We start from the raw sequence: 14,597 nt of genomic DNA, 5'->3' as shown, positions 1-14,597 counted from the left end.
CTTCTCTATCAGAAGATGTCTAGTTCAGAAGGTAACTTGTCAGATGCTGAGTATCCATCGATACTTACTCTGAGACAAGACTGCAAGAGTGTGTCAGTTCATTCTGATGCCTCGTTCCTTGTGCCCGTCCAGCTTTTCTGTTGTATTGACTATGATGCGCTTGTTCTCCACCGTGTGTTTTGTGTATTAACTGTTCATAATTATGTCTTTAATTTTCAACCGTTGATTTTAACTTTGCTTGACAGCCAACAACGGTTACCTTCAAAAACCACTACGCACACACGTTCTCCATCACTTGTTGTTTTACTCTCTCTCTCTCTCTCTCTCTCTCTCTCTCTCTCTCTCTCTCTCTCTCTCTCCTGTTTGCAAAACCCTTTTCTCCACGATTTCTCTTTCTCCTATTTCATCCTTTCTTTCTACCCAAACCTCCAACCGCTTCAAAAATGGTGAGATCCGTCAAAGGTAAAACTGCTGACGGAAGGAAATTTCCTACCATGGTGGTGGGTCAGGCAACCGGTTAATCTAATACTGCTCCTCCGCGAAATCAACCATAGATTCAAGCCACCAATCAGATGATTCCACTCGCACAAAGGGGTTGTGCTGTTACTTGTGTCTTCTCTCCTGATGAACTCCAAGTTCTTGCTGAATGGAGATTTGATCTTGACAACATAGCTGCCAATGGGTTTGATCTTCGTCCTGAAGTAAAAGCTCAAGGCTGGGAAGAGTACTTCAACAGGCTTCCTGGTCCAGTGTACATTAAAATGGTAAAGGAATTCTGGAAGCATGCCGACTGTGATGACAATCAAGTAGTTTCCTACATTGCGGGCAGAAGAATCATCATCACGGAGAAGTCATTTGTCGATCTTCTGGGCGAAGATACCAGTACCGGCTACAGATTCCAATTACAGGAATCAAAGGTGAAGCCAAAGACCAAAGATGTTGTTAATCAAGCCCTCTACAAAAACTGGTGGCCAGGCAAGAATGACTGCAAAGTAATAGAACTTCATCCTAAGCTGAGGATTTTGCACAAGATTATTCTACATTGCTTCAATCAAAGGCCAAAGGGAAGATCTCCAGACTACATCAATTTCTGTCAGAAAGTGATGCTCTTCTTCATTCAGGATCGCAAGAAAATCTGTCTTCCTTTCTTCCTGTTCTCTTATCTCAAAGAGTGCATCAAGAAGTCAAGAACAACTGCTTCTCTGAAATCTGCAATCAGATACATCCCCTTTGGAAGATTGCTCTCAGACCTCTTCCTGGAAAGCAAGTTGATAGAGGATCTGACTAAAGCAGGTTGCACAGAGGATCTGACGACGATTGTTGGTGATGTCTTCTCTCCCTCAACCATGAAAAGAATGGGATTGATCAAAACAAAGGTTCCTCCTGTTCAAGAAGACACCTCTGACGAAGTCAGAAGAAGAAGAGTCCCTTTGAATGATTACCGTCTATGGTCCAAAGCTGATGATCCAGTTGCTATCATGCACTATTTAGATGATCTGAGGGAGCAAGGTTTTGAAATAGATGTGGATGAGTTCTTCAGAACCCTGCCACCAGCTCCAGTTTATGATTCTCCTCCAAAGAAGAAGAAGAAGATGAAAAAGAAGATTGTAAAGGATACCTCTGAAGAGAATGATCCCTCTGATGATGTTGATCAGCCAATCAAGAAGAAGGAGAAGCCTAAGAGGAAACACGAGGAACCCTCTAAGCCAGATGCTCCATCTGATGGTGATGATGATGATGCTCCTCCACCAAAGAAGTTGAAAAAGCAAGTAAGAATCGTGGTGAAGCCGACTCGTGTGGAACCAGCTCTTGAGGTAACCAGAACTGAGGCTCCTGCCAGGGTTACCCGATCTGCAGTTAAATCATCAAGTAAGTATGCTGTTTCATTTGATGATGATGATTTAAACTCTATTGATGCACTACCAATTTCTGCCTTCCTAAATCGCACTGCTACTCCACTCTCTCCTGTTCAAGAGTCCTTACCAGCAGACCAAAACACCTCTCCCACTTCTTCACCCAGATCTTCATTCTTTCAACCCTCTGATGAAGAAGCACCTCTTTGGAATATGCTTCAGACTCCTAAACCCTCTGAGCCTACCTCACCTATTATCCTTCAATATAATCCACAAGCCTCTGAACCCAACATTTCTGATCAACCTAACCCTGATCCCAGAATTTCTGATCACTCTGTACGCAGAGTCTCTGATCATACTATTCGCAGAACATCTGATACAGACAATACTGCTCCTTGTCCTTCTGTATCATTTCCCACAAACGTTGCCAACTCTTCACCCTCAAATAACTCTGAGTCCATTCGCAAATTTGCTTAAATTGCGAAAGAGAAAACTTCTGCTATTCCTGACTACTATAAGACTATTCCTAGCCCAAGGAAATATCCTGGACCTAGACCAGAACCTCTGGTTGATCCAGATCATCCAATTCCAGTAGTCCCTCTGAATGCAGCACCTCCCTCACCTTCCCTGAATGCAGCACCTCCCTCACCTTCTCATGTACAACCAGAAACTTTACAACCAGAAAACTCTGTCTCAAACCATTCCTCAGTTAAATCTCAAAACTTGAGATTGAGACTTCTCAGCCTAACCTTGAGAACAACACTTCAAATATCCAAACTTTAGATGTTGGTTCTCCTCAGGCTGCTTCTGAAGCAAATAGTAGCAATCACCCTCCTTCTCCTGAAACAAACCTATCCATTGTTCCTTATACCCATCTCAGACCCAACTCCCTTCTTGAGTGCATCAATGTGTTTAATCATGAAGCATCATTAATGGTTCGCAATGTGCAAGGTCACACTGATCTTCATGAGAACCCAGACTCTGTTGCTGAAGAATGGGATCGTCTGTGTGATTGGATGATCGCTCAAGTTCCAATCATGATGAGTCACCTCACGACTGAAAGGGATCAGAGGATTGAAGCTGCTAGGCAGTGTTTCAACAGAAGATTGACTAACTTCTCTTTATTGCAATATGTGATTACTTACCCTGTTATTCCTTTTGCCTTGTGTCTTTTATTATTTGTGTTTAACATAACATATAACTAAAACTCTTTTTTATTAATTACTCTATATTACACAAGCATTAGCATTACATCTGCATTTTTTTCCTAGAATGGAGGATCCTTCCTCATTCTTCTACACTCAATGTGCTGCTCTGCTCTATCTTTCTCCAGACGATAGAGTCTATACTCTATGTTGCAGAGTCTTTGGCTCAGCTCTCCTCCATCGTCTCCAGAGTTTTCTGCACTGCTTCCTTCTCTTCCAGCAGATTCAGATCCAGCTTGCTCAGCTCCTGAATCTCCTCCACGAAGCAGAGGAACTCCTTTAGATCTTTTTCCAATTCTGGACTCAGATCTTTCTCCAGCAGCTTTGTAGTCAGCTCATGTATTGTTGTCGGACCCTCTGGGTGCCTGATCTTGATGAAGAGATCTTCATCAAAAGCCTTCCTTCTGAGCTCCTCTAATGCAACGATGTATGCTGCCATTTATTTTTCTGAAGTAGTCTTGTTGTGAAGCCTACTTTGTTCTTAATCGCCTTATATAAGCACCCTTCACTCTCCAGAAGTTATTGCTCTTGCGGTTTCTCGAGGATTCATAGTTGGGAAACTGTTCCGTTCTTAACTCCTTGGCCGGTGGTAAACGTCTTTTTATCTTCGCCAGTAAACGTCTCATTTAATTCTCTGCATCCGCTTTAATTTATCTCACTACATAACTATTTTCTTAATTACTTACTACTTTTTAATTGTTATCTTTTTAACTTAGTCCTTCTCTAAGGGGGAGTACCTTGTACTTCAAGCTAAGTTTTTCACACCTCGTACTTTTTGCTTATGACAAAAAGGGGGAGTACATAATAAGTTTTTGATGTGTAGGCTGTGTTAGTGTGATTTCTTTTTCTTTTGGAGAATTTCAAGAGATCTCATCTTTATGACTATAGATCTGTCTGAGGGCATATACAAGGAATACATTTTCACTTCTTCTGAAGTGATCGTATGCTAAAACGGTTTACTCAGAGATGATATTATGCTCTTTACTCTGAATAGTTTTGCGCTCTGATATTCACCAATTATCTATGTCATATACTCTGACGCTGATCTCATTCATTCTTTAGTTCAGAATCTAGATATTACTAATGTTTTCCGTTAAGTCTTAGATTCAGGGGGAGCTAAGCTCAAGAATCAAGCTGAGACTTGGATTCAGAATGAGCAATATAAACCATTCACCTCAGGATAAGTTTATCTCTAGTCTCTAAACTCTGAGTGAATTCAGTTTATTGTTTAAGAATTGTTCATCAAAATACTTGGTTTTGCCATCATCAAAAAGGGGGAGATTGTAAGATCAAGTTTTGATCGTGTAGTACAACTCTATGTTTTGATGATTACAAGTTAACTATTGTGTACGAACAATTGTGGTACTCTAATGTTGTTTTCTGAGTGTTTATATGACAGGCTCTAACTCTTGTCTAACTACACACAAATCATAAGCACTATGTTCAAAGAGTAACCTACGCAACGCTTTCGCAATCTCTATGTTCAATCTGAACAGTAGAAAAAGCTTCAGAAGATCTGAAGTTACTAAAGCTCTGATATGGATTTAGTTCACTTGAAGTTCTGAAGACCAGAAGTTTTGAAGGTCCAGTCGCTCTGAAGGTTCAGACGCTCTGAGAGTCCAGAAGTTCTGAAGGTCCAGAAGCTGAATAGTGTAGACTCTGAAGTCCAAGTGTAAGCTGGCTCTGAAGACCAAGTTATCTCTACTCTGATGTCCAGATGCAGATGATACGAAGGTCAGAGGATCCAAGCTTCCCTCTGACTCTGATCACCAAGCTTTACAAGTTCCCACATGAAGCATCACTCTGATCAGAAGTCTCCTAGGTTAAAGGTCACGTCGCTATCCAAAGTACAAAAGGACTTGTACAATTCATGACGACCTTACCTACCAAGTTCAGCTACAGCAGAACCTGGAATTTCCAGATCTGCCCTCCAACGGTAGCATCTCATGCAAACCCTATTCCTTGGAGTATTTAAAGTAGCTGAAGATGAAAGATGCCGCCTAAGAAACTTTGTTCAAGCACAAGCAATATTTCAATATTCTCTTAAGCAATCTTTCTTCATTGAATTCATTGTGTTTACTACAAGCTTTTCTAGAAGCAACTTCATTGTAAACCAAACCTCTTAAACAGTTTGTTTAGTGTTCCTTAAGGAGACCAAGGTTGGTTAGATCCTTGAGAAGACTAAGAGAGTGAATCTTAGTGTGAGCTAAGTCAGTGTATTGTTAGTCACTTGTAGGTTTCAAGTGCAGTTGGAACAAAACTCTGATTAGTGGATTGCCTTCATTATAAGAAGGAAGAAATCACCTTCACGGGTGGACTGGATTAGCTTGAGTGATTTATCAAGTGAAGCAGGATAAAATCCTTGTGTGCTTTTCTTATCTCTTATCTTAAGCACTTTACTTTGAATCGAGATAGATTTGTTAAAATCTCAAGTGGGAAGTTTTATCTTGAAAACGCTATTCAAACCCCCCCTTTCTATCGTTTTTCATACCTTCAATTGATATCGCTAGTTCTGTGACCCGGTTTATTACCGGAAGAGGCTGCTTAATCCTGGGGGAGTGTTTGAGATAATACCCGAATAAAACTCTCAAGAACAGCGAATTGATTTTCGCGACTCAGCTTGTTTTATTATATTGGAGGTTCTAGTTCGTGAAGGTGTACGGTTCATGTTGTTGCTGATTCTGTTCCAACCAAGGTTGTTGTCCGGTTCGATGTTTGCGTTGTTCATCCCCAATTTTCCAACAAGCATGAGATTCTTTTTGGTACATCGGAAAGATAAATTACTCTATTCAGGAATTGATCCTAGACCTCCCCCACGCAACTCATATGTCTTCTAACTCTTATCACTTGAACTATCATTCTGGAACATAAAGTTATCTTAACTTAATTTATTTTTAAAATCGTAGTTTTTTTTTTATTTTATCATTTTAATTCTAAAAATTTCACATTTTTTAAATTCTAATCTATATACTTTAGAAAAGAGGAAGGTTGTGAGCCCCACCTCTATGATTTGGCACTCCAGGAATGACTCTCACCCTCCCCCCCTCTTTGCATGACAAGTATCACCTTCTGATTGTTTTGGACCAAAATAGTAGAAGCCCATTTTGATTTCAGTTTTTTTATGAAAGCTCATTATTCAAAGTAATTTGAATGATGATTTTGTTTTTATTGTTTTATTACCCATAATTAATTGTTAACATAAAAGTTGTATACATATACCATTATACCATTGATTATCATTTTTCAAAAAAAAAATCGAATTTTTTGTAGGCATGAAAAGGGTAATTTAGTAAGGTGAAAACATTCTCAAATTCAACGTTTAGGCTGCAGAAACTTTTTTTTTTTGAATCTGAATCTTCAAACTATTTTTAAAACGAATATTCACAGCCTTGAATTTGAGATTCATCACCTGCACTGAATGAAGAATTAATGATGTTAATTCTGTTAAGGAAAAGAAGTCAAGAATTAAAAGGGTGTTAATTCTGCTGAGCAAGTCACAGGTTAATTTCTTTCAAGCATTCACACCATGTTAATGCTGCTTTAAAAGTCAAACCTTAAAAACTTAATTTTGAGAACCATATTAATGACCCGTTCTTGAAAGAAATACGCACTGTTTTTTTTTGTGCGAAAATAAAGAAATTAATTCTTGAAAGAAATTAATATAATTTGCAAAAAAATTCAAACCTTAAATACTGTAATAACACCATGTTAATTGTGTTTCCTATTTTCCTTTAATTACTCATCAGAATGAGTAATTCACGTGTAACGCATGATATTTGGTCCATATTAATTAATTTCAATAGTGAAAATTGAGCTGGAAAATTTTTTTACCTCCTTGCACTTAGATTTGTATTACCGTTTAACCTTTTTTTTTTTCCTTTTTTAACATTCATTGACCAGTAACCCTAATTCTCAAATTCCTATATAAATCATCCCATGCTATTCTTCAACTTCATCATCTCTTCCCACCAACTATTAGCTTTGAAATATACTTTGTTCTAATGGCTTTCGACGATCTCGCCACCATCGATGCCTCAAAGGAGAACTGGTCTATTGTTGCAAAGGTGAGCCGTTGGTGGCTTAGTCCGAGCTTATATGGCTCCAAGCTTCCATTTACCATGGACATGATTCTTATGGATGACAAGGTAAATCACTTTTTCACATAATCACCATGTATTACGTTCTTTTTTTAAAACTATAAATCTCAAATTTCCTCATTTTATTGAATTTCAAGGTTGTAAGATTCATTCTTCGGTTAGGAAGACTCTTATATACCGATTTCAATCTTTGCTGAGTGAAGGAGGTGTATATCAGATTTCGTTTTTTGGTGTTGGTGAAAGCGGTCGTAATTTTCGTCCAACCTCGCACCCATTCAAGATCAACTTTGATATTCATACATCATAGATGACGAAGGAGTTGTATCTAACACTACCCGCAACGTAGTGTATCAAGAAGTCTTCGATAATATTTGCCATGTAAGTGTTTATTTATCTTATAATTAATTTCAATTTAAATTTTAGAAATAGGAAAACTGATATGGTTATTCTCTGTATTTTTGACAGCATAAAAAGATATCAAGTAATTTATTGATCATCTAATTTGAAGGTGTATTGACGTTTCTATAAGGTTAGTTTAACTCTTTCAAATTATACACAGTTTATATTTGTATTGGTTACTGATTATTACACTGATAATTTTTTTTTACTTTCTAGGTTCTATAGCTCAAATATGCTTGATTGACAACAAGCTCTGTTATGAAGTTTTTATTATTAATCATGGACTACAATTTCGAATAAGGGTTCATGTTGCTGTCATTGTTATGTTTATCTTATTTCAATTTCAATGTAATGCATTACTTAAAAACTTGGTTTTTATTACTATTCAAGTGTTGACACTGTGAAGTATCTACAACCACATCAAATTAATATATTTATTGTGGTCCATTCATCTACATGTTTGTAACATATGTTCGGTTCCATATCTTTTATACTTACTGAAAAGAGTCTAAACTAAGTTAAAACACATTACTACTGATTCATCTTTACAATAAATTAAATCGTCGTGCAACGCACGGGGTAAAGAACACTAGTATAAATGAATGGGTTTCCTAGGATGGATGAACATCATGGGTCATTCGTGTTGAACGCATGAAAGACTCTCATTCACATGTAGTATTTAAATAATGATGTAATTATGAGAGGATATTTGTGCAATTTGTTAAATTGAAAAAAAAAAGGCTCCTCAATTGTGTATCGTTTAGAGCATCTCCAATGGTAGTATCTAATATTAAATACATACTCATATGAGTATCTGTTACCATTGGAGTACATATTCAATTCTAACATGGTAAAGATGAGTATGTGGAAATAAATACTCTACGCCCGACTTCTTCATGTACCCCAATAATGACACCATATAAAGTCATCAATCTAGTGAGGGTCCTAAAGTGGAAACCCCAACGATTGTCACCCACTCTAGCAATAGACGATTCTTGATTTAATCCACTACCAGTCTCTATCTGACCCTCTTCAATCAATTTAGAAAATTGAGATGCTTGTTTGTCCCGAAGCAATTCTTATCTCTTGTTAGAAGACTGTATGAATGTAACAAGCATATTGACCTTCCCGAAAAAACCATTAACATGTTTGTGAGTCTTAGCACATGCAACAAGTGTCAATTGAAGTTGATGGGAAAACCAATGCACATAATAAGCGGATGGATTTCCATTTTGAATTAAAGTTCTCAAACCACCAAACTTACTTCGCATATTGCTAGCTCCATCATATCCTTGCCCCCTTATGCTAGATAAACTCAAGCCATTAATAGACAACAACTTCTCAAGTGCCTCCTTAAGTTACTAAGCACTTGTTTCTTTAACACTAACAATCCCAAGAAACCTTTCTTTTACCAAACCTTCACTATTAACATAGCGAATAACAACAATCATTTTCTCTTTACCAGCAACGTCACCGGATTCATCAATCAAAACACAAAAGACATCATCCGCAATATCACATACAATTTGTTGAGTTATTTCACATGCACAAGCAGCAGCAAGATCCTTTTGAATCTTAGGGGAAGTCATAAAGTTATTTCCCGGAGCACAATCTATTACATTAGCTATCTCTAGGTTAGTTTCCTTTAGAGTGTCCACCAACTCAAGAAATGGCCCATTAAATAAAGAAGGATTCGTCACTCCCTCTAAATGGCATACCACACCTCAAAAGAAACTTAGTAGCTATAAGAGATGTGTTTACACGAACACGATATTCAGAATTCATTTGTTTAGTTTGATTAACAAATGCAGCCTTAATACTTTGCTTTGGGTTCATGAGATCGTAACTCATATGCACACAATCAAGATGAGTACTGGAAGAAGTAGCATGATTAGCCAATCTTTGAGAATTCTTCCAATCACCAAACCCCTCTATCATAAAGTGACATCCCCCGTATTTAGAGACATTCTTAAACAAAAAACATGGCGAACAAAATGCTAGGTCCTTAGATATATAATCAATCCAATCATACAAATCAAACCAATTTTTGCAAAATCTACGTCTTTGATTACCTTGTTCAGTCCAAGGGTAAACAAAATTGTGAGGAGGTTGATGACGACCTATTTTTAAATAAGTTTTCCTTACCTCATTTTGGATGTCAAGATAATAGCTTGAAATTGGAGGCCTGATTCCTGGATCTGTTTCCAACAGTTCATAATCAACAACTTCAATACCCTCACTTGGAGTTTCTGATGCTTCTAGATTTACCGAAGAAGTATCTTTGTCTCTAGAAAGCACAGGAAAAGAGTTTCTTCATCCTATAAAGAGACAATGAAACCATCAAAATGGACATTCAAAGTTCAAACACATGAGAGCAAAGCCAGGAGGTACTTATAGCTGCGATTATAGTGATAAACCAATAATAATAGGGGGGAAATCACATTTTCAAACCAGAAATGAAATAGAGGAAAACATAGCATAATTTTACATACAATTGAAGCAATAATCAAGATTAAGTGATTAACCCGTCCTCTTCACTCACACAACAACAAAACACAAGAAGCAGGAGGAAAATTGGCAAAACAAACACACGACACTTGACAGCAACACACACTAGCAGCCCCCATTATCTCAATTATGTCAAAACTTGTATAATTGAACCCTCATCAATATTCCTTCTATGTTCTATCAAACCCTAGAAGGCCCCTAATGATGACACAAATAGCAAGAATCTTAGTAGAACCTAAACCCTTTTCCAGAATTAGAAAACCCAAATACAAGTTGAGAAAATTCAGGGAGAGAAACTGAGAAAGCTATTACCTTGTCGTTGTGCAGAGTGAGACACGCGTGCGTCGCCGCCGTGCAGAGAGAGCTTCGATCAGGATTTGGTGCAGAGAGAGCTTCGATCGTGCAGAGAAATCTGGAATTAGTTATTTGAGAATGGAGAGCCTTGCATGCGTGAGAACAGAGAGAGCGTGCGTGCCAGATGGTTTTTCTTTGTCATATTTGTTTTTGGTACTGCTTTGTCAAGCATATAAAAAAATTAAAAAAAAATTGGTGTGGCTATAGCCACACCTAGCCTTAGAGTGGGTCCGCCCTTGGTATCAAAACAGACCAAAAGAACAACAAACCAGAAAAAAAAAAAAAAGGAAAAGCACCGAGCATAGATTAGGCAAAGTGGCAAACCATTCTCAGAGAGGTGCCTTCTTGTGCAACCTGGGACATAAAGTTATCTTAACTTAATTGATTTTTAAAATCGTAGTTTTTTATTTTATCATTTGAATTCTAAAATTTTCACATTTTTTAAAATTGTAATATAATGGATGGTGATTTCTAGATGGATGAGCATTATAGGTCATTCATGCGTGAACGAGAGTTATGACCTGTTACACATCATGACTCTCATTCAAGCATGAATGACTCTCATTCACGGGTAGTATTAAAATAGTGATTTAATTATGAGAGATATTTGTGTAATTTGTTACTATATTGAAAAAAAAGGGCGAGCTAATTCCTCAATTGCGTATCGTTTATCTGGGTAATTAACAATATCCCTCCTTTCGTCCCATGATCCCATACCTGATTTTCCCATGTTGGGTTTCGATGCTTTAACTCCAAAGGCTGTCCATTGGTAGTGAAAATTTCCATATTTTGGAGCTGTAGAGACAAAGCTCCTTCGAACTTATCATTCTCCCTGAAGATTGGAGTCCCCCTCTCAGCCATTGCGTGCTCCCTCTCATCCTCTTGTATCTCTAGTTCGTGGCTGCAACTTCCCAGTTATTTCATTCACTCCTCAAAACCAGTTAAGAAGATGAACCGATCGTAGATGAACCATTTGGGAATTTCTTCATCGGAAGCAAGGAGTTAAGGAGGTGCAACGACTAAGAAATAGAGAATATGTAGAGAAGAAGATAGAGAAATAATAGCTTAGCTTCTAGTTTAACGATGTCTTCTCTTGACTAATTTAACCTTTTAAGCAACAACTTTTTGCAACAAGTCACAGGTCTTGCCATGTGGCAAGATCAAGGTGAATGTGGACGTGGCAGCTGCTCAATCGGCTGTTATGGACTTCAGGTTGGTGGCTCGAGATGGTGATGGTCGTGTGCTAGCTTCAGCGTGATGCACGCACCGTGGCTCCTTGAGTGTTGTTGTAGCAGAGGTGCTTGGTGTGCTTTCGGTTGTCCAAATGGCGATTGAGCTTATTGGTTTTAGAGAGATGTTCTTGGAGCCAGACAGCTTGCTGGTCTACAACGCTTGGTTTGCTCCACATGGGAATCATTCATACTTGGCTGTCGTTGTAGCTGATTGTTTTACTCTTTTTCCCTCTTTTATTTCTTTCCAGTTGTTGCATATTCGTTGGACCGGTAACATGGCCGCAGATTTTATGGCAAAATATGCCTTGTCATTTCCTTGCTTTGTGTGAATTATATGGGGAGTAATGTTACTTACACACCTCTCTTTTGAGGTGGAAGAGGTGGAATGGGGGAGCTTAAATAAATTTAAATATATAAATTTTGAAATATTTTGTTAACAGCAAAAAAAAAAATATTTCATAGAGAATCATATAAAGTGTTTTAATTTATATATTGATATATGATATTATATACTAAAATCAAAATCACATAAAGTGTTGCTAAGCATAATGAAATAACTAAATTTTCTTCCATAAAGTAGCATAATCAAAGCCCAAGTTAAAAAAATTGGTACTGTGATATTGACATAAGTTTTATATTTTTATCTTGTGTATTAAATTGCTCTCATAATTTAAACTCGTGTGTGATGAAGGTTAAATATATTTTTAAAAGTGGGGCTCCTAAGAATCAAACACTCAACATATAATTTAAACAATAACTTTTTACCACTGCAATTGACACTTGTTAGGTATTATATGTGTGATTTTGCATAGTATAATATATATCCTATCTACTAAAATATTTTTTTGCCAAATCTCTGAGGGAGCTACAACTCCCCTATGTCAACCTTAAGGTCCGCCACTTAGGTACCCGAGAGGTTTGGAGGGTAGCCTATCACCCGATGTACCCACTTTCAGTTATGAATAAAGCTTGGTGTTGTGATTATTTATTGATAGAAATTGGAGAATGGAAGTTGTGGTCGATTTGGGTATTATTGATGTAGAGGCGAAAGTCAGTGTGCGGCAGCGGTGGGCGAAGATGGGGCGTCTGCATTTGAGGGAAGGCGGCAGACATCCATGCGTGAGAAGAGAGAAAGAACCACGTCATTCGTAAAATTCATATCCCTTTTAATTTAAGCCATTGAGTATTTCCGTTCTTTTTAGGTGTTGTCTAATAAGAAATAAGTACTTAGATTGTTTACGAGTGAAAGAGCGACTCTAGTTTTAAAAATCATAATTATTGTTTTCATAATTAAAATTCTAAAAAATTCTATCCGTTTTAATGTTCTAATTTAATTTTACTTTGCAATATGAATTTAAATTTTTGTCCTATTAATTTAATTTAGTTGAATCTCATTATGGTCGAATGGTACAAAGTAAATTTCAGTGTATTTTTTTAAAACTAAATTTCAGTGTAGAATTAATTTAAATCTTAGATAAACGCTAAGGGGATACTCTTTTGAACACATTTACAACAACACTTCAAATTGATTGATTAAATTTTAAAAGAAGTCGACATATTTTTTTAATATGTGAGAAAATATGTTGAATATTATTTTATAAATTGACCAATTATATGTTGATGGTGCATCTCAAGGGAACCTAGGGGCGAATGGAATTGGTCGTGTACTGAGTAACAATAAAGGGACAGTTTTAGGGTGTTCTTCTAAGGCAATTGGGAGAAAGTGGGTGTATGAAGCGGAAATGAAAGCTATACTAAAAGTTATGATATTCTGCAAGGAAATTGAAGTTAAAGGTGTATTCATAGAAAATGACTCCTCTATTGCAGGTAGGTTGGGTTAATAATGTATCAAATAGGTCTTGAAAACTAATTAATATTCTATTGATTTACCTCATCCAAAATGAGGTTCATTGAGGGAAGTTTGTCATATTTTTAAGGAGACCAGTGCCTTTGCGGATGCATTAGCAAAGCAGTGCAATAGAGTGGGTCTCTTTGAGCTATGTTTTGAGATAACAGTCAATACCCTCCTTTATTCTATATATTTTGTTTTATCAATGAAGTCTTCAGTGACAGTTCAAAAAAATGAAGTCTTCAGTGACTGTTTGAAAAATAATAATATGGAGGTGTGTGTGGGAGTGGTCCAGTGTTGCTTCACTTTTATAAATACAATTAAAATATTTATTTTGTTAATTAATTGTACATTTGGTTTATTATCTATTGTGATTGTGCGATTTAGGCTTAGGCTACGAGTGCTTAGAATAAGCAATTTTGATCCCATAATTTTTATTTGTGGAAATCATGCCATTCTGATATAGGGACATCCAAAATGTAATAGAAATGATTGATATGACCTTCATTTAATTACATGAATGTAAAAATGTGTGTCGTATGGTTTCTACCCACTCAATTAAATATGATGTTGTCCTGATTGGCCCAAAAGATTGTTAGGCCCAAATCGTGTGTGGCAGCACAAAGGTTCTACAATTAAGCTGACACCATGTTGGTCAGCTAATCAGCTTAGACGATCAATGATGAGTTTTATCTCGTACGTCCAAAGGCCGATTTTGTTTATGTTAGCACATTTATAAGAAAATTGAAAGGTTGTCTATAGGCACTCGTCACCTTAGAGGTCAATTATAAAGACTTAACCATGACTTAGCGCCTCAAGTATTATGTTCGCCAGAAATGAAGATTAGTTTAAAATAACATTCAATACCTTGTAAATCGAGATCGCAATTTACTGTACACATTCATACAAGAAAATTCACTTTTTAGATTTGGCGAATGTATTTCACACAAATCCAAATTGAGCCTTCTCGCACGTGATTATCATGTTCAAAATAATGACTTCAACTCCATACGGTGAGATTATGACGACCATATAGTGATATAGTGATTCAGGCACGTATCATATTCATATGGCTTTAATAATTTACTGGTCACATAATT

General features: G+C 37.0%; 1 protein-coding gene across 1 annotated transcript; it reads left to right on the top strand.

The window, feature by feature from the left end:
* The first annotated feature begins 572 nt into the window (after positions 1–572).
* LOC130727462 (uncharacterized) lies at positions 573–7,985 on the top strand. The gene is made up of 4 exons (XM_057578601.1): positions 573–7,203; positions 7,293–7,533; positions 7,621–7,684; positions 7,771–7,985. The coding sequence occupies exon 1, from the start codon at positions 573–575 to the stop codon at positions 2,328–2,330; it is 1,758 nt and encodes a 585-aa protein (XP_057434584.1). The 3' UTR covers positions 2,331–7,203; positions 7,293–7,533; positions 7,621–7,684; positions 7,771–7,985.
* Positions 7,986–14,597: the final 6,612 nt, after the last annotated feature.

This window comes from Lotus japonicus, chromosome 1, assembly GCF_012489685.1.
Source record: "Lotus japonicus ecotype B-129 chromosome 1, LjGifu_v1.2".
Classification (NCBI taxonomy): Eukaryota; Viridiplantae; Streptophyta; class Magnoliopsida; order Fabales; family Fabaceae; genus Lotus; species Lotus japonicus.
Note: the sequence above shows the minus strand (reverse complement) of the source record. Positions and strands in the feature narration are given on the sequence as shown.